Here is a 21,564-nt window from a genome sequence, read left to right on the forward strand (position 1 = left end):
AAGAAAAAACCAGAAATGATCTAAATCAGTAAAATTAGAAATGTAAAAGTGGAAGTTATCACTGACACCATAGAAGTACAAAAGATCATAAGAGGCTACTGTGAACAACTGTGTGCCAATAAAATGAACAGCCTAATCTAAGAAATAGACAAATTCTAAGATACAGTATCTCAAGACTAAATCAGGAAGAAACAGAAAATATGAACAGACCAATTACCAGTAATGAATTGAATCAGCAAGTTAAAAGCTCCCAACAATAAAAGTATAGGATCAGATGGCCTTGCAGTTGAACTCTGCTAAACACTTAGAGCCATGATAATTACCTCTCCTTCTGAGACTAGTCCCAAAAATTTCAGAGGAAGGAATATTTCTGAACTAATTCTATGAGGCCAGCATCACCCTGATACCAAAACCAGAGAAACCAAGTAAAAGAAAAAAAAGGGAAACAAAAGTCGATCTCACTGATGAACATAGATGTAAACACCCTTAACAATATAGTAATGGAATGCAACAGTACATTAAAAGGATCATCCATGATGATCAAGTGGAATTTATTCTGGTGATGGAAGGATTTTTAGTATCCTCAAATCAACCAATATGATATGTCATATTAACTAATGAAGAATGAAAACCATATGATAATCTTAATAGTTGTAGGAAACTCTTTAGATAAAATTTGACATCCATTTATGATAAAAATTATCCAGAAGGTAGGCATAGAGGTAACCTCCTCAACATAATAAAGGCATGATCCATCACAGCTAACATCATACTCAATAAAGAGAAGCTTAAAGTATTTCCTCTAAGATAAAGAACAAGACAAAGGCGCACACTATTTCCAATTTTGTTCAATGTAGCTGTACCAATCAAGAAGAAAAGGAAAGAAAAGGAATCAAAATTAGAAAGGAAGAAGTAAAACTGTTACTTTTACAGATGACATATGTTACACATAGAAAATCCTAAACGTGCCATCAGGAAAACTACGAGAGTTCATCAGTGTATTCAGTAAACATTCAGGATAGAAAATTACAGAAATCTGTTGCATTTCTGTACACTTAACAGTGAACTATCAGAAAGGGAAATTAAGGAAACAGTCCTATTTACCATTGCATCAAAAAAGACATAATACCTTGAAATAAATCTACCTCAGGAGATAACAGACCTGTACTTGGAAAGCTGTAAGACAGATAAAGAACACACAAGCAGATACAAAGATACTGTGTTCTTGGATTGGAAGAAGTAACATTATTAAAATGACCATACTACCCAAGGCAGACCAGAGATTCAGTGTAATCCCTACTAAGCAGCAATGGCAATTTTCAGAGTAGTGCAACAAATAATTTAAAAATTTGTATGGAAACAAGAAGTTCCCAAATAGCCAAAACAATATTAAGAAAAAAAAATGGAGCTGGAATTATTAAGCTTCCTGAGTTCAGAGAATTATACAAAGCTGCAATAATGAAAACAGTATTGTAGTGTCACAAAAACAGACGTATAGATGAAAGGAGCAGAATAGAGAACCCAGAAATAAATCCACACATCTATGATCAATCAGTCTTCAACAGAGGAGGCAAGAACATACAATGAAAGTGAAAGTGGTTAGTCGCTCAGTCCTGTCCAGCTCTTTGCAACCCCATGGACTGTAGTCCTCTAAGATCTCTGTCCATGGGATTTCCCAGACAAGAATACTGGAGTGGGTAGCCATTCCTTTCTCCAGGGGATCTTCCTGACCCAGGAAGGGTCAGGAAGGGACCAACGCAGGGTTGCCTGCTTTGCAGGCAAATTATTTACCATCTGAGTCACCAGGAAAAGAAGACAGTTTCTTCACCAAGTGATGCTGGGAAAGCTGGATAGTCTCATTGTAAATCAATGAAATTAGAACACTCCTTCATACCATATATAAAAATAAGCTCAAAATGGATTAACAAATTTACAGCTGTATACCTATGAAACTTCTAGAAGGAAAGGTAGATAGGACACTCTGTGACATAAATCCCTTTAGCTCTGTCTTCAAAAGCAAAGGGAATAAAAATGAAGATAAACAAATGAGACCCAGTTTTCTTAAAAGCTTTGGCACAGCAAAGAAAAGATTGTTGAAGTGAAGACAGTTTACTGAATGGGAGAAAATATATAAAAATGATAAGACCATGGGTAAGAGGTTAATGTAAAAAATATATAGATATCTCATGCAACTCAACAGAAAAAAAAGAAAAAACAGAACAATCCATTTTAAAAATAGGCAAAAGAACTTAGTATATTTTTAAAAATTTATTTATTTTTACTGAAGTATGGTTGATTTATAATGTTGTTAATTCCTATATAAAGCATGTGTATGTTAGTCACTCATTCATGTCGGACTCTCTGCAATCCCATGGACTGCAACCCATCAGGTTCCTCTGTCCGTGGGAATCTCCAGGCAAGAATATTGGAGTGGGTCACCATTTCCTTCTCCATGTAGAGCATAGTGATTCAGTTATACCTCAATATACATTATTACTTATCATAGGACTTTTTTTTTCATTTATTTTTATTAGTTGGAGGCTAATTACTTTACAATATTGTAGTGGTTTTTGTCATACATTGACATGAATCAGCCATGGATTTACATGTGTTCCCCATCCCGATCCCCCCTCCCACCTCCCTCTCCACCCGATCCCTCTGGGTCTTCCCAGTGCACCAGGCCCGGGAGCACTTGTCTCATGCATCCAAACCTGGGCTGGTGATCTGTTTCACCCTTGATAATATAGATGTTTCGATGCTGTTCTCTCGAAACATCCCACCCTCGCCTTCTCCCACAGAGTCCAAAAGTCTGTTCTGTACATCTGTGTCTCTTTTTCTGTTTTGCATATAGGGTTATCATTACCATCTTTCTAAATTCCTTATATATGTGTTAGTATGCTGTAATGGTCTTTATCTTTCTGGCTTACTTCACTCTGTATAATGGGACATTTTTTAACATTGGATGGTGCTTGCCTTAGAATGTTGTATTAGTTTCTCCTGTACAATAATGTTAATCAGCTATATACATCTGTCCTCTCCCTCCCACTGCCACCCCCATCCCACCCCTCTAGATCCTCACTGGGCACCATACTGAGTTCCCTGTGTTACACAGCAGCTTCCCACTAGCTATCTGTTTTATACATGATAAAATATATAGATATATGTATATATATCACTGCTACTCTCTCAGTTTGTCCTGCCTTCTCCTTCCTCCACCATAGCCACAAGTCTCCTCTCTACATCTGCATCTTTATTCCTGCCCTGCAAATAGATTCATCAGTACAATTTGTCTAGATTCCATATATATATGTGTGTGTGTGTTAACATTTGTTTTCTCTTTCTGACTTACTTCACTCTGAATGACACACTCTAGATTCATCCACATCATTGCAAATGTCCCAGTTTCACTTCTCTTTATGGCTATGTAATATTCCATGGTATATGTGTACCGTGACTTTTTTATCCATTAATCTCTCAATGGACGTCTAGGTTGTTTCCATGTCCTGGCTATTGTAAATAGTGCTGCAGTGAACATTGGTATACATGTGTCTTTTTTTTAAATTTATTTTTAATTGGAGAATAACTGCTTTACAGTGTTGGGTTGGTTTCTGCCATATATCAACATGAATCAGCTACAGGTATACATATGTCCCTTCCCTCTTCAACCTCCCTCCCACCTTTTCCCCATCTAGTTTATCACAGAGCGACTTCACGTTAACTATCTGTTTTACATATGGTAATACATATATTTCAGTGCTCCTCTCTGTCCCATATTCTCCTTCCCCTGCTGTGTCCATAAGTCTGTTCTCTATGTCTGAGTCTCTCTTCCTGCCCTGTAAATAGGTTCATCAGTATCATTTTTCTAGATTCTACATATATGCGTTAATATACAATACTTGTTTTTCTCTTTCTGACTTACTTCACTCCGTGTAGCAGGCTCTAGATTCATCCACCTCACTAGAACTGACTCAAATCTGTTGCTTTTTATGGCTGAGTAATATTTCATTGTATATATGTATCACAACTTCTTTATCTGTCAACGAGCATCTAGCTGTTTCCATGTCCTGGCTATTGTAAATAGTGCTTCAGTGAACACTGGGGTACACGTGTCTGTTTCATTTATGGTTTCCTCAGTATATATGCCCAGTAGTGGGATTGCTGGATCGTGTGGTAGTTTTTGCCTAGTTTTTTAAAAAATGTCCTACTGTTCGCCATAGTAGCTGTATCAATTTACATTCTCACCAATGGTGCTAGAGGGTTCCCTTTTCTCCACATTCTCTCCAGCATTTATTGTTTGGAGAGGAAATACAGATGGCCAACATCACATAAGATGCTCAACCTTATTAATCATCAAGAAAATACAAATCAAAACCACAATGATATATCACCTCACACCTGTCAAAATGGCTATCAGTAAAAAAGCACAAATAGCTTAATGTTGGTGAGAAAAGGGAACCCTAATTCATTATTGCTGATAATGTAAATTGGTTCAGTCACTGTAGAAAACAGTGTGGAGTTTTCTTACAAAACTGAGAATAGAACTATCATATGACTCAGAAATTATACTCCTGGATATATAGACGAAAAAAAAACCCCACTAATTTGAGAACATACATGCACCCTAATATTCATAGCTGCATTATTTTCAGCTGCCAAGATATGGAAGCATCTTCAGTGTCCATCAACAGATAAATGGATAAAGAAGAAGTGGTATATATGCACAAAGGAATAGTTCTCAGTTACTAAAAAAAAAGTAATTTAGCCATTTTCAGCATAGATGGACTTGGAGGGCCTTAAGCTAAGTGAAATAAGACAGAGAAAGACAAATACTGTATGATGTCACTTATATGTGGAGTTTTAAAAAATGCAGCAAATCTTGGCGGGGAGGAACAGAAAAGAAAAAACAAAAAAAGAAGACTCACAGATACAGAGAACAAACTAGCGGTTACCAGTGAGGAGAAGGAAGGAGAGGGACAATACAGAAATAGGAGGAAAATGGTTACTATGAGATTATATGAAATCATGTATGTGAAACTTGAAAATTTCAAAGCACAATAGAATTTAAGAATCTTTCAATAAAAATGGTATATATGTATACAAAAAAAAAGCTTATCAACATATTCTTTGGACATACTTAAAAGCAGTGACATGTTCTTGATACCACTTGTACCTTTTTAACTGTCTTCTCAACAAGCATGTCTCCAACTGTCACTAGAATCCCACCAAACACAGCCAGGACTGCGCCAATGGCAGCACCGGTGATGAGCCCACAGCTGCGGTCGCAGCCCATGCTTCTTGTTCAGGGGAAGCTAAAGCTCAGCACCTGCTTCCTTCAAACTCCCGGGTCTGATGAAGGTGGTTTCCACGTAGTCCGGCTCTGTCATTGGAAGGAGATCATAAAAGAGAAGCATAAATATCAGTACAATTATCAAAGTACGAGGAAAACACACAACTGAAGCAGATCATTTTGCTAGTTATAAATAAACAATTTTTTTTTAAAGAAAACTTTCTAGGTCTTACCCTTTTCTTGATTTGAGCTACCTACCAGTGGTAGAAATAATAAATATTGTCACATACAGCGTTTCTTTATACTTTTTTAAAATTTTCCTCCTTTGAATGGTTCACATACTGAAATCTTACCTAAGGAGATCATGCTTACTGTACGCTCACCTTTTGCCTTCTTCTGTCAGCCTGGGACACTTATAGGTAACCTCAGCCTTTATCTGCTTCTACACCCTACCTGGAGTTCTCCTGCAAACTAAATGTGGGTGTACTGATGTGTTTTCCTTCTAAATGCTAAGCAAGTGTGGTGACAAATGTTTTCTTTACTATACATTTTTCACAAGTAGAAAGATATAGATTTTACAAGCAATGATATGATGAGTCTCAGAAGGAATCAATTCTTCTAATAATTGTAAGCTATCAGTTAAAACAAAAATGCATCTGTAAACTGGGAAAGTACATTGTCCAGAAAATTAATACTAGATTGCTCTCTACTATCATCAAAATTGTAAACATTATTTAAAGGAAATTTCATTTTCACGAATATTTAGTTCATACTTGAATTCTTTCTTACACTTGAAAATATTGCAGTTTTAAGAAGACTACTTTATTTTCAATTTCATTTTTAATAATGACTTTTAGATAGTCTAAAGGTGAAAAGAATTTCAAGAGAATATTTAAGTTAGCTGTTGCCGACTTTCTGTGACAGCCTTGTTTTCTTACTAATCTCAGGTGTGCATGTGTGTGTAACACATTTGAGTGGAATATAGTTCTTTTTGTCATGGGCAACTAATTTGTACCAATTCTGTTAAAATCAACTAGATGGTGTCAGTATGTGTTTTACCTAGTCAGGCTATCTTTGGTACATTTATATGATATAGGCCTATTTCATAAAAATTGCAAGAAAATACTTATTGGAATGAATAGGTCCTATTGTAACATAATTTATTATTCTAACATTTGAAAACATACTCATTTGAGCTATTTTGTATACAGAAGAATTTTTTTAAATCGAGTTGACCTGACATTGATAAACAAGGTGTGGTTTGTAACTTTTAATCAACTATTCCCTACTTCAAAATGCCCCAGCCAAGAAAAACAAAAGTGTCAACAGAATGAAGGCTATAGACAAAAAAAGAGGTACATATAGTATTTTTGTCAAGCTTATAAATATGATATTAATTATATTTTTGTTGTTGTCTTACCTTTTCCCTTCCATAGCTTTGTTGTGGTAGTATGATTCTTATGAATTTATTAGTATTTTTTCCACTTTAGTAATCAGTTTTTTTCATAATTATTACATATGTGGCTAAGAAAATAATGGTAAGAAAATAAGGGAAATTAGACTTTCCCCAAAATGTGGACAGAAAAAATATTATAAAAATTTTCATGGTAATGTGTTAATTCTTTGCTCTTATTATCTATTAAGGTCTTCCTTTACCTGTCTTAGAATACTCCTACTGTAAATCAGGATGAACAGACTGATTCACACTGATGTCCTGGTGGCTAAGAAGCTTACATGGTTATTAGTGTCATTTTTTTTTTTTTGAATGTAAATGAAAAACACACAAGCCTAAACAAGTGACTTATTTTTTCCTGCGGAAATTATGTGTCACTAAGCAAGTAGGGTGGGCTTTTTACTAATTTTAGGGTTGAAAGATGAAGAGCAACATGCTGTCTCCTGTGACTTTAGCCAGGGTTATCATAATGCAATGGAATGAGTTTTGTAAACCTGATAATAATGACTATATATTCTCAGGTAAAATCTCCTTTGTAAAGTCTAATTTTACAGCCACTTAAAATGTTCATGGAACATAATCTCTTAAACAGTCATTGTCATTGCTAAATAGAGAACATCATCCAGATATTCTGTACAGATACAAGTGGGATCATATTTGGAGGGGTTATTAAATAATATTTTATTGAATACCCATTTCATAGACTATTCCCCATTTCTCAAATTCATGTTTTACCTAAAGTAGTCAAAAAATAACAAGAATTTTATATTTGGTGTGAGTGAAACTGGTAGACTAACAATGAAACCAGAGCCTGGTTTGCCACCACTGAATCTCTCTATGCCTCTTAATTCCTTATGTGTAACATAAGATGCTAACATATCTGTAGTTTTTAATATAAGCAGCTGAACTGGTTCTTCACTCAAATTCTTACATGGAAGACCAGGCAAAGTGACTTTGATTACAGCAGTGGTGGGAACCCAAGACCTCCATGTTCTTTGCAGGTCTGACAGATGGAATACAAGTGATTTAAAAATTTTTATTATGTCACTGCTAAAAATGGATATATGTGTGTTTATTTGCCCCTTTTCAGATTTTATGCCATCACCTAGTTGAGAATCTATTTTTCCTAGAATCATTCTCCTTTATTCACGCAGCCCATGGGCTACAGGGAAGAGTCCCAAGGGAAAAAAAGATCCCAAGAAAGTCCACTGGATGACACAGGGGGCACATGTTCTTCCTTGCCCCCCTCTCTAACCTAATAGCTCATTGCTAGATATCCAAGGACCCTGAGTCCAGAGATGTCAAGTCATGGGCAGACCTGGGTACTGCCTAGACTCTGTCTGCTTTGAACTTAAAATTGAAGTGAGATAGTGCACACAGCTCACTACTGTTGAGTCAAGTTCATCAGAAAAGAGAAGTGTCAATAATTTATTCTTTTGAATTGCATAGTTAGCTACAAGTCTAATACTGGTCTGGACGATATATAAGCCACAATATAAGTGTTACACTAACATTCCTGCATAGTGTTAGTCACTCAGTAGTGTCCAACTCGAGACCCTATGGACTGTAGTCCACCAGGCTGCTCTGTCCATGGGATTTTCCAGGCAAGAATGCTGGAGTGGGTTGCCACTCCCTTCTCCAGGGGATCTTCCTGACCCAGAAGTTGAACCCGGGTCTCCTGCGTTGCAGGCAGATTCTTTACTGTCTGCGCCACCAGGGAAGCCCAATATTCCTGATTACGTGTACTGATATTTTTGACAGAAATAAATTGAGTTTATGTACTTTTTCAAATTTTGAATTGCCTGAGTCACTCTTGTCACCTTGATGTAAGTTTTCCATTTTTTTTTTCCTTCTAAGAATATGCGGCATATTTCACATGAGTGTATTCCTCCTTTATCACATCAGTAGCTTTGCTTTCTGTGGTTTCAGGTACCCACACTTAAATAAGGTCAACTGAGGGTAACTGAAACTGCAAAGCAAAATCTTGAATAACGGGGGACTACTTAGGGTTTGGTGCTATCCGTGGTTTCATGCACAAGCTGAAGGTGGTGGAATGTATCCCCCACACCCGTGGGTAAAGGAGGGATTACTGTACTTGGGTTCATTTATCATGCTTCAGTGCCTGGTCACCATGAGTAAATATTGCTGTCATAGTCATACTTTAAACCTGTGTTCATACTATAAATTCCAAATAGAGTTGATTGACCCTTGAATATCACAGAGGGGTTACAGGCACGGATCCTGTGCACAGTAGAAAATCTAGGTTATAACTGTACAACCAGTCCTTCTTATCTGTGGTCCTGCATGCATGGTTTCAACCAATCAACCATTGTAGATTGGGCAGTGATGTAGCTTTTATTGAAAAAAATCTGCATAAAATTGGAACCATGAAGTTTAAATCTTTTTTTTTTTTTTCCCCAAAGGTCAATTGTAGTTTTATTCATTCAAGCAGTGCAGGAACAAGGTATTATGCCAGACATGCACTGGATACATAAGAGAAAAGTTCAGGTTACTCAGAAGATTCTATTCAACAGCTTTTTCACTTACGTTCATCTTCAAAAAAATGTGGTTTGTCCCCACTCTTCTCTCAAATGTAGCTATTTGTAGCAGGTAAAAAAATGTTCTTGCTTACTTGGTTTTCTTAATAATGCAGTTTCTTGTTAGAAACCATATTTATCATTTCACATACAAATTTTACTATAACTCCTCTGTGGAAAGTTTATAATCATTTTATAGATACATGTCTTAGAGTATCTACTACACAGTTACCAGTAATGAGGTTACAGTAGATGAAAATATCTGGTGTTTTGTGAAGATGGCTTATTAAAAGAAGAATGATAGTTGCTAAATAGAATGGTATTCAACATAGGAGCCAAAATGTATATTCTATTCTGTTAATTTTTTATTTTGTGTGTTACTCGCTCAGTCCTGTCCAACTCTTTGTGACCCTGTGGACTGTAGCCTGCCAGGCTGTTCTGCCCATGGAAATCTCCAGGGAAGATAACTTGAGTGGGTAGCCATTCTCTTCTCCAGAGAATCTTCCCAACCCAGGGATCAAACCCAGGTCTCCCAAATTGCAGGCAGATTCTTTACTGTCTGAGTTTCCAGGGAAGCTCTATTGTTTTATTTTACATATTATGAAAATGAAAAAGAAGAGATAAATACACAGATACTTGAAGATGGTTTCGAGATCAACAAATGAGGAAAATGAGGTCCTGAGAGGGATAATAGTTGTGCAGTGTATTACACAACTATTCTAGAACAACAACAAAAAATTTTTGGTTTTTTTTCCTATCTTGTTCATAGGATAGAAATTATTATTTATACATACAAACATATCAAGAGAGTTAATAACAGAATATTGCAATTTCTTACATGTTAAAATTTTATTTGCTAATTTAGATTAAATTTTGTTGTTTGTTTCATTTTAATAAATGGACAAAATATCGATGTCTCTGGTAATTTATTGCTTGCTTAAAGTACTGAAGTTTAGAAAACAAAGGGGCAGGAAAGAAAACTAATTATTGGGAGTTAACATCAAGAACAGAAAATAAAAAATGTGTCTTAAGATAGCACTAATCACATACTTCTCTTGAATCTGTAGGGAGATCAGCTGTATCCTATCAGTTCATAGATCATAAATTCTATTCCTTTTGTAGAATTCAGGATGTATCTATACGTGGGCTTTCTTTGAAAAAAAGAAGAATATAATTTTTATGTTTCTTCTTCACTATCATATCTACAGAGTGTTTCTAAGATGAACATATAAGTGCTATGCCTTTGCACAATGTTGGCAGCATGGTGGTGGGAACTAAGGCTGAGCTACATGAAGTGTCTCCAATAAGTAGTTCAGAAAATCAGAGAAAGTTCCCAAAGAATCTGTAATTATTCCCATGTGTGAATAGAGCTACAGTCCCTGGGAGACTCCACCTAGAAAAGGCATTGCCCAAAGGTAGAATTTCCTGGGATGTGAACTATGACACTTTAAAACAGTTTTAGATTGCAAGAGTGCATGCTTCTCCCATAATGAATTTATTTTATAATTTATCCCATGTGCCACTGGATCTCTACATAAAAGATTTTTTTTTTAGAGTGAGCTACCTTTGATTTTTTTTCCATTTATTTTTATTAGTTGGAGGCTAATTACTTTACAATATTGTAGTGGTTTTTGCCATACATTGACATGAATCAGCCATGGATTTACATGTATTCCCCATCCTGAACACCCCTCCCACCTCCCTCCTCATCCCATCCCTCTGGGTCTTCCCAGTGCACCAGCCCCAAGCACTTGTCTCATGCATCCAACCTGGGCTGGTGATCTGTTTCACCCTTGGTAATATACTTGTTTCAATGCTGTTCTCTCAGAACATCCCACCCTCGCCTTCTCCCACAGAGTCCAAAAGTCTGTTCTGTACATCTGTGTCTCTTTTTCTGTTTTGCATATAGGGTTATCATTACTATCTTTCTAAATTCCATATATATGCGTTAGTATACTGTATTGGTCTTTATCTTTCTGGCTTACTTCACTCTGTATAGTGGGCTCCAGTTTCATCCATCTCATTAGAACTGATTCAAATGAGTTCTTTTTAATGGCTGAGTAATATTCCATGGTGTATATGTACCACAGCTTCCTTATCCATTCATCTGCTGATGGGCATCTAGGTTGCTTCCATGTCCTGGCTATTATAAACAGTGTGCGATGAACATTGGGGTGCACGTGTCTCTTTCAGATCTGGTTTCCTCGGTGTGTATGCCCAGAAGTGGGATTTTTAAAAATATATTTGTTGGTTTACTTTTGGATGAGTATTTTAAAACAAATGTTTCTTTTACTAGTTTATATAGCAAAGAATTGAAAAAAGTACATGCAAAGATTTTAATAACATCTTTCAGTATGTTACTTGACAGTTCCAGAAGCTATTTGAAATTTTCTCTAGAGAATTTATTATTTACAGTATGTATGAATTTACTTACTATAAGTAAATTAAAACTTTTTCTATAGAATGATTTGTCTTTATTTAAACTTGGTATCATTATTCAAGAAAGTAATTTGCTTTTGTCTGTAATTAGGTTCCTAAATATCCCAAAATATAAATTTTGGTTTATTTTTATTCTACCAAATTGTATATAATTTATACAATTTATTTAAATCAGAATCATTATTTTGAATTAATATAATTCACTATATCCAGTAGCAATTAAAGTGCCCGTGTTCATTAAAAAATGCATAATAATAGCATTTCCAAAATAGACATTGCGTTACTGTGTGGACAAAGTCAAGTTCACCAAAATCTGTGCAATTAAGATAGAAGATTAAACAAACTAATGACTCCCTAAAATAATAATTAGTTAACAATTACATATTGCAAAGCATATTGGTATAAGCATGGCAAGTTATTTGTAGGAACTAATCCTACTATAATGATTTTATTTTCATTATGGTTATTTTCATTCATAATTTAAATTAAATGTCATGTATAAATAGCCTAAGTAGACAATGAAAATTCCCCAGTAATAAAAATGAATATTACATCATTTTAAATGTTAACAATAAATGTTTACAGATAAACATATGACTTTAAACATCAAAGTGAAGTAACATTGACATTGTCATTGGACAAAGTTTCAATATTTTTAAACATGAAAGGTAAGATTGAGAACTTGGAAAACACAAAACTTAATTTAAAAAAAAAACCCCAATAACTTCAAGACAACATGTCCTGCTTGCTGCTGCTGTTCTATAACTCCTTAAGAGTATTTATATAGTAGTGTCATCTCCTATCATTTGGGAGGTAGAAATCTTTTTATTTAAAAAAATCTTTATGACTTACTTTTAAAAAGGCTAAGAAGGATTTTTCAAACAAATGGCCCAATATTTAAATAGACAGTTATTCTTTGGACCAAATGTTATTCTGCAGAAAATCTCTACAGTGAAGTCCTTATTACCAAAAAAAAAAAAGTGTGAGTTTAAATATACTTAAAAAAATATGTCAGTTCCCAGTGAGTGATCTGTTGCAAAAGAAATTTAAAAAAGAGAAGATAGAAACTTGCATCCTGCTACTGACATTGTTTCTCAAGGTCTGTTTTTCTATTCTGGTGATGACCCATTACTCCATCTGAGATCCTTCAGCAGCACTTTTTCTTTTTTTTTTCCTAACCATTTTTCCAAATAAGTCAGAGGCCAGAGAGATGTAAGGAAATCACTTGCTGAGTGGGCTCTAATATGCTCTGTTTTACTACACAGTCGTTATTCCAGATGATAAACTGGGTCTGTGCTTCTGGGAAAGATTGAAGGCAGGAGCAGAAGGAGACGACAGAGGATGAGATGGTTGGATGGCGTCACTGTTAATGGACATGAGTTTGAGCAAGATTCGGGAGATGGTGAAGGATAGGGAAGCCTGGCGTGCGGCAGTCCATGGGGTCACAAAGAGTTGGTCACAACTGAGCAACTGAACGGCAACAGCAAAATTGGCTCCAGGGGATCAGAAGTACAGATTAGGGAGAATTAGCAAGAGTCTCACTTCCCTGTGTGATTTAGCTTCCAGAACTCATTTCATGAAGTTTAAATAAAATGCACTTTTCCATACAGCACTAATCTAAAATGTTGTGCCTAACACTTGTGAAAATAATTGGGGGCTCTCAGTCATAAAGGAAATGACCTATTTTTCCAACTGGAATCCAGTTCTAACTGGAATTTTTCTGTTAGTTTTACAAAAGTTTCATGACCACAGCAAAATTCTTCTGTGAAAACCAAAAAATATTATTTCTCTCAGATTTTTTAGATAAGAAAACAACTATTAAATAACATTTAAATAGAATTACTATTTAGGATGATATTTTAATATAAAAAGTATTTTCTTAAGTTAACTTTAAAAGGCATTGCACTTGGAGAGGAAAAAAAAGACCCTCCATATTAAAAATACATTTTTTTTACAAAGAAGTTCTCAGAATCATACAAGCAAAATAAAAATCTTCAGAGGTTAAGTTTTCATCTGACAGACAGACCAGCTGAATAAATGCTTCTCAATCAGCCTTGAAAGACAACCTGACAATAATAGGCAGAAATGCATTTAGTTCTTTAGATCATATTTAAACCATGTGTAAGCTCCTTGCATTTGCTAGCTGTGCAACATAGCTGGGAAGGAGCCCAAAGCACTTTTTTCCCTCGAGAATTGTTTTCTTTTTCCAGGGTATTTTGACTACACCTTTATGTAAAAGTTAGTAACTTATAAAAAAAATTATATATATTGGGATTTTTTTTCCAATGTCAGACCACTTAATTATGACAAGCTAGAAATGGGCTGTGTAAGCTCATTATACTTTTCATTTAAGAATAACTTACAGAAACTTTACATATTTTAAAAAGATAATTCCCTTATAACTGGGACCTTGTATCTTTGTTGTATTGGTAAGACGGTAGTATAAAGGCTAATTTAACAATTATTTTGATTAAGAAAGTCTATTTTATTGTGTTTAAGCTGCTTTGATACTTTTCCTTCTCAGCCTTAATTCTCACAGATACTCACACCATACACACCCTCCCATTAGCCCACTAACACAGAATCAGCTATTTTAAAACAGCATATCTTAGATATATTGAAAGGTTAATTAAATTATAATGAAAATATGAGCACTAATAGAGGAAGATAATTCAGAAAAATACATGCAAATAGATGCCTAAATTGACAGTGAAGTTACTTGGATCACTGTTTAATCAGTAGCCTGTGCACGCTAAGTCTCTTCAGTCGTGTCGTGTCCCACTCTATGACCCCATGGACTGTAGCCCATCAGGCTCCTCTGTCCATGGGATTCTCCAGGCAAGAATACTGGGACTGCCATGCCCTTCTCCAGGGGATCTTCCAGAACCAGGAATTGAGCTGGTATCTCTTAGGTCTCTTGCATTGGCAGGCTGGTTCTTAACTGCTAGCGCCACCTGGGAAGCCCAATCAGTAGCCTAATGCCATCCAAATTCTCTGTCTCTGGGGAGAAAAATGTCACACGATTCTGTGAGCAGCCCAAAAAATTGTATTTCCATTCCCAGAGACAGCTCTTAAGTGTTTAGTCCCACAAACAAAGTTCTTGAATAGCTTAGCATACAAGACCTGGAAAATGCAGAGCTATGTAAAATCTGCAACCATATATTTATATTTTGAGCAAAATACTCATCTGAAACAGTAAGTCAGAAAATTGCCATATCCATTTCTGAGTAATGTATGTTGAGGTTTCCATTTTAAAAAGATTATGTAAGTATAATATTTTGAAGGGTATGTGTCAGCAGATAATAGGGAGAGTCTAAGAGAACCCTTCCTCCTGGGCCTTGGTTCTTGATAAAGACACAAAGAAGAATCTGAGGTCTTACCCATAGCAGAAATAAGTTTATTGCAGAAAGAACAGAAAGAACACCTCAAAGAAGTGGGAAAACCAAGAAAGGCACTGTCCTGGAATGATGAGGGATGGGGTTTTTCAAGTCAGGGCTTTTGTGTATTCATCTAGGTAGGCGTGGATTGACATTTTTGATTGACAGTTGCAGCTTACATAACAACAGGCTCTATTGTGCATGTCTTCCCCATACTTGAGGACACAGCTCTGCATTAAGGAAGCATGTGGTGGAGTTGGAGAAGTCCCTGTGGTTAGTTTGTCTCTACTGTGCCCTGGGTCACATAACCTGGGTGGAGTTGGAAACATTTCTGTGGTTATTTGTAGCATATCTGTGAATTCTTCCTCAGCCTCACCAGGCCTGTCTGGATGGGGTTTAGAGATTAGCTTGAAACTTTTTCAGCTAGGCCACCCCTCTGTTGCTCATGCCTAACTTTCTACCTAACAATATGTTTTATATGAGGGTAAACCTTCAGTTCAGTTCAGTTCAGTCACTCAGTGGTGTCCGACTCTTTACGACCCCGTGAATCACAGCACGCCAGGCCTCCCTGTCCATCACCAATGCCTGGAGTTTACTCAAACTTATGTCCATTGAGTCGGTGATGCCATCCAACCATCTCATCCTCTGTCATCCCCTTCTCCTCCTGCCCCCAATCCCTCCCAGCATCAGGGTCTTTTCCAGTGAGTCAACTCTTCGCATGAGGTGGCCAAAGTATTGGAGTTTCAGCTTCAATATCAGTCTCCCCAGTGAACACCCAGGACTGACCTCCTTTAGGATGGACTGGTTGGATCTCCTTGCAGTCCAACCTTAACCTTGTGTAAACCCATTGCAGGGGTCCCCGACCCTTGGGCCGTCTACAGGTGCGGGACCTGTTAGGAATGGGGTGCGCAGCAGAAGGTGAGCGGCAGGGGGCAAAAAGGTTGGGGTCCACTGCAGAGCACTGGACAAATTTAGTAGAATGAAAGCTAAAATTGTCTATATGCCTAAGACACCTTAAGAACAGTGCTTTGGGAATGCTTTTTTATACTTTTTTTTGGAGGACCACTTAGAATTTGGAATCAGACAGACGTAACTGACTCCTGATGTTACCACCACTAGCTTTATTGACTGGGGATTTGGAGTTTAATAACGTATTTTCTTAATCAAAAAAAAAATGGAGGAAACTCAATTAAAGAATCATAATAAGAATTAATTGAGTTGTGTGTAGCACTTGACAGGTGCCTGATTACAAGCCAGCAAAATGCTCCCCTTTCCATTTTTGCCCCTGGCCATTTTCTCCTCTTTTCTGTTTCCTGGAGATTACATATCTCCATCAGACATACATTTGATTGATTTTTTTTTTTTTGGTCCTATAGCTGCGTCTATTAGAATGTTAGCTCTACTGTGAGGGGAAGGGGGACTTGTCTGCTTAGTGCACTGCTGAAGCCCCAGAGCACAGAGCAGGCTGGTAGCTGGTAATCAGTTGAGTGAATGGAAACATACATGATTATCATAACTACAGTGATGTGTTGAAAGTAATGAGAATGACCAGAAATGAGAGGTTATTACAATGCTAGGTCATATCAAAAATATGCTTGAAATGAAGGGCCTGTGCTACGGAAGTAAATGGACAAGAGTTGAAATTTGGAATCCATCCCTTGCTACAGTGTGTGACTTGTTACTGCTATTCTCCTTCTCTCTCAGTCGTAGTGGAAATAGTTTCTTCTCAGGATAGTTGTAAAGATAAAGAGTGGTAATATGAAGGACTTAGCATACACCGTGACATCAGAAAATGTTTATCTTATAGAATGTATTAAGGTAATATGGAATAGTAAAAAAAAAAATGAAAACAGTAAAAAAAAATATTAATCACTGAAATCAGTTCTTCAGAAGTGACCAACATTAAGTATGTCCACATCCTCCTAGGACTTATATAAATTTAAAAAATATATATGTGTGTGTATGTATATATATGTATGCATGTATATATATAAAGTTATAAACATATACTTGTCAGTTTATAACACTCACACAAATATATGTATGTGGCCCAGCGGTAAAAGAACTCGCCCACAATGCAGGAGTTGTGGAAGCAGGACCAGGCTTGATGCCTGGGTTGGGAGGATCCTCTGAAGAAGGAAATAGCAACCCACTCCAGTATTCTTGCCTGGAAAGTCTCATGGACAGCCAGCCCATGGGGTCACAAAAGATTCAGACACAAATTAGTGACTAAACAACAACGGACTGAAGTATATACTGAGTCACACTTTTTGCAACTTGTCTCTTTAATATGAAGATCCTTGGAGATATTCTCATATCATGGATAGTGTTAATTCTTTTAACTTTTTTTTTCCATAATAAATGTAGTATTCTCTTTTAAATGACCATTATCAGGAGATCAGTCCTGGGTGTTCACTGGGGAGACTGATATTGAAGCTGAAACTCCAATACTTTGGCCACCTCATGCGAAGAGTTGACTCACTGGAAAAGACCGTGATGCTGGGAGGGATTGGGGGCAGGAGGAGAAGGGGATGACAGAGAATGAGGTGGCTGGATGGCATCACCGACTTGATGGACATGAGTTTGGGTAAACTCCATGAGTTGGTGATGGACAGGGAGGCCTGGTATGCTGCGATTCATGGGGTCGCAAAGAGTCGGACACGACTGAGTGACTGAACTGAACTGATCATGTTTAATGTAACTTTTGTTTTTTCTAGTTCTCTGATCTTACAAAAATAATGCTAAAAATTTGTGTCTATGCAGTTTTGTTTATGTACTTGAGCACTAGTAAACAGCAGAAAGTAAAGTTTTTGGATTGAAAATATATAAATTTTTTGGTATAGAGAGTTTTTACCAAATTTCAGTTAAAACAGATAAAAGCAATGTTTGAAAATGCCTGTCTCCATACATAACTCACACTGGTTTATACTGAACTTTGTTTTTAACAAGTATGTATTTTATTATTAAGTATTTAATTGAGTGAAGTTTAACCTATTTTCTATCTGTATTGGCATTTACAGTTTTAAATATTAGTGATAATAATTCTGTTCATCTTTTTTCCCTCTGTAGGTTTTACCCTTCCTTATTAATTAGTAAGGAAATAGCCAGTCTTCTTAATTTGACAGTTAAAAAATGTTTGGACTATTTAAAAATGTTTTTTGTATTTTTAAATTACTGAAAAATTTAAACTTTTATGCCATTGACTTTCACAGTGATTCCTTTTAAGTATTGTGTCATGTTTTGAAAGGCCTTCTAAAAGAATGTGAAAAATAATAAACAAGCTTTCTTCTACCATTTGTATATTTTCAAAAGAATCATTTAAAACAGTATTTCTAGAGAACCTCATTCATGGAGTTTATCATTTGTGAAGTAAAAGAGGAAGAATAAAGTGTAGTGATTTTAAGTGAAAAAGAAGTGTTAGTTGCTCAATTGTGTCTGACTCTTTTGCAACCCCATGGACTGCAGCTAGTCAGGCTCCTGTCTGTGAAATTATCCGGGGAGGAATATTGGAGTGGGTTGCTATTCCCCTTTCAAGGGGATCTTCCCAACCAGGATCAAACCTGGCTTTCCCACATTGCAGACAGATTTTTTACTGTCTGAGCCACCAGTGAAGCCCGGAACACAGATGACAGATGCATATTAAGAGTTTTAGAAGAGGAATCTCATGGCCCACATTCTGACCACAGCTCTGTTAATAATAACAGGTTTTGCAAACTGGCAGCACACAGTTATACTTCTGATTTCCTTTCTTGTCAAAGAGAATAACTGTACTGTCTGCCTACATCCTTAAGCTGAAGATCAAATCATATGGTAGATTTAAATTTTAAAATGTGAAGCTATATGTGGATTCTGTGTGGCTGTAAAAATTTGTAGAGATTCACTTCTTTACACTTCAGTGAATGAAAAGAATTTTAATAGCATGTGCCTTGCAATTTTAGGTTGTATGTGTAAGCAAATATCTATAAATTATAATACAGTAATAGCATTGATTTATATTGGAGACTTACTATCTGTCAGTTGTCCAAATAAGTGTCTCACATTTATCCATATATTTATCCATAAATATCTCCATATATTATCTTGTTGACCTATCATATCACCTTAGTATGTTCTTTAGACAACTAGTTGAGGTCACACAGCTAATATGTGCCAAAACAAGGATTAAAACCCAGATATACTGACTGAGAAGCCTATGTCCTTTTTGGAAAGAAAAAAATATGTACATATACACACATACATATAAATGAGTTCTTGATCAGGATCTAGGCTTACATATTCTTTTCAAGACATTTGTACAGATTGAATAACAATTTTTAAAATGCTATTATTAGAAAAGAAAATAACTTAAATACAGCAAACACAGAATGAACAATGACAATATTCTTTAAGTGGCAAGTAATAGAATTATTTTGAGATTAAAACCAAATTCATTCTAAAGACCTGTAACACATACATTGTACACATACACTGTAAAGTATCTCAAAATATTAGTTACCAGTGTAAGACCATAAGGTAAAAATATACTTTATCACTTTAATCCTTGGGGTAACTAATCATGGAGATTTACTGACACATATTTATGCACATACATAACACAGATGACTGTGTGTCTGTGTATATGCATAAAGGAACTTCTATTTTTTAACCATTGCCTTTTTCATTTATAGAAATATTAAACCAATGGCAGGTTATATCTGCTTTATATGGCGAAGAGGGGCTTTATATGCAGGAATAAAAATAAACACAAATGTGCATAATTTAGGAAGTGAATATTGAATACAAAATACAAAGCAGGATATGATAATGCCAGTGAAAGCCTGAGTGATTAAAATAGAGGTTTCTAATATCATCTTTAAAAGAAAATTTAAAGGAAACCATTAAAGATAAAATGTAGAATATCAGTGTCATTAAAATTTAGAGTTAAACCATGTAGTTTAATGAATCAAACCATAGGATGAAAGTAAATGTACTGCATTAAAGATATAAAATAAACTTACCCAAATGTTTTATAGAAGCCGTGGTAGGAGCTGTGTGTGAAGATTTAAAAAAAAGCACTTCTTTATATGTAGATGGTTCTCATGTGGGCGGGGCCAAATCAATATGTAAATTTGCTGGGCCTGCTGAAAGTGTTGGCAGACCTAAACTTTTCTTGAACTTTTGCAAAGCTGACTTAACTCTCTAAGAGAAGAGGGGGGAGAATTCATTTTTATGATCTAGTCTTTATACAAGGCTTTCTTGGTGGCTCAGACGGTAAAGAATCTGCCTGCATGCAGGAGACGGGTTCGATCCCTGGGTCAGGAAGATCCCCTGGAAAAGGGAATGGCAACCCACTCCAGTATTCTTGCCTGGAGAATCCCATGGACAGAGGACCTGGGGGGCTACAGTCCATTGGGTCGCAAAGATCAACCAGTTGATCCAAAAGGAAATCAGTTCAGTTCAGTTCAGTCACTTGGTTGTGTCTGACTCTTTGCAACCCCATGGACTGTAGCATGCCAGGCCTCCCTGTCCATCACCAATTCCCAGAGTTTACTCAAACTCATGTCCATTGAGTTCGTGATGCCATCCAACCATCTCAACTTCTGTTATCCCCTTCTCCGCCTGCTTTCAATCTTTCCCAGCATCAGGGTATTTTCCAATAAGTCAGTTCTTCATATCAGGTAGCCAAAGTACTGGAGTTTCAGCTTCAACATCAGGTCCTGCAATGAACACCCAGGACTGATCTCCTTTAGAATGGACTGGTTGTACCTCCTTGCAGTCCAAGGGACTCTCAAGAGTCTTCTCCAACACCACAGTTCAAAAGCATCAATTCTTTGGCGCTCAGCTTTCTTTAGAGTCCAACTCTCACAGCCGTACAGACTACTGGAAAAACCATAGCTTTGACTAGATGGACCTTTGTTGGCAAAGTAATGTCTCTGCTTTTTAAAATGCTGTCTAGGTTGGTCATAACTTTTGGTCCTGAATATTCATTGAAAGGACTGATGCTGAAGCTGAAACTCCGATACTTTGGCCACCTGATGCGAAGAACTGACTCCTTGGAAAAGACCCTGATCCTGGGAAAGATTGAAGGCAGGAGGAGAAGGGAATGACAGAGGATGAGATGGTTGGATGGCATCACCAACTTGATGCACATGAATTTGAGTAAGCTCCAGCAGTTGGTGATGGACAGGGAAGCCTGGTGCCCTCCAGTCCATTCAGTCACAAAGAGCTGGACATGACTGAGTGACTGAACTGAAGTGAACTGAGAATGTCATACAAGTGGATATTGTCATATAATATGTGGCCTTTTGAGAATGAGACTTTTCACTTAGCATAACACATTTGAAGTTTACCCGTGTAGTTGGGTGTATCAGCATTTTCTTTCTTTGCTGAGTGCTGTTTCGTTGTGTAGTTAAACCACAGTTGGTTTATACACACAATGAAAAAGAATATATTTGTATATACTTTTTTAGATTTTTATCCATTATATATTCT

General features: G+C 36.4%; 1 protein-coding gene across 1 annotated transcript in view; it reads right to left on the reverse strand.

Moving 5' to 3' along the window:
- Positions 1-20,108, reverse strand: part of LOC122438254 (platelet glycoprotein 4-like) — a 56,106-nt gene extending 35,998 nt beyond the window's left edge. Inside the window, 2 exon segments of the mRNA XM_043462931.1 lie at positions 5,171-5,375; positions 20,091-20,108. Of these exon segments, the coding sequence (XP_043318866.1) occupies positions 5,171-5,290 (120 nt within the window). The 5' untranslated portion in view covers positions 5,291-5,375; positions 20,091-20,108.
- Positions 20,109-21,564: the final 1,456 nt, after the last annotated feature.

The sequence above is a fragment of the Cervus canadensis genome, chromosome 3, assembly GCF_019320065.1.
Source record: "Cervus canadensis isolate Bull #8, Minnesota chromosome 3, ASM1932006v1, whole genome shotgun sequence".
In the NCBI taxonomy this organism is placed as follows: domain Eukaryota; kingdom Metazoa; phylum Chordata; class Mammalia; order Artiodactyla; family Cervidae; genus Cervus; species Cervus canadensis.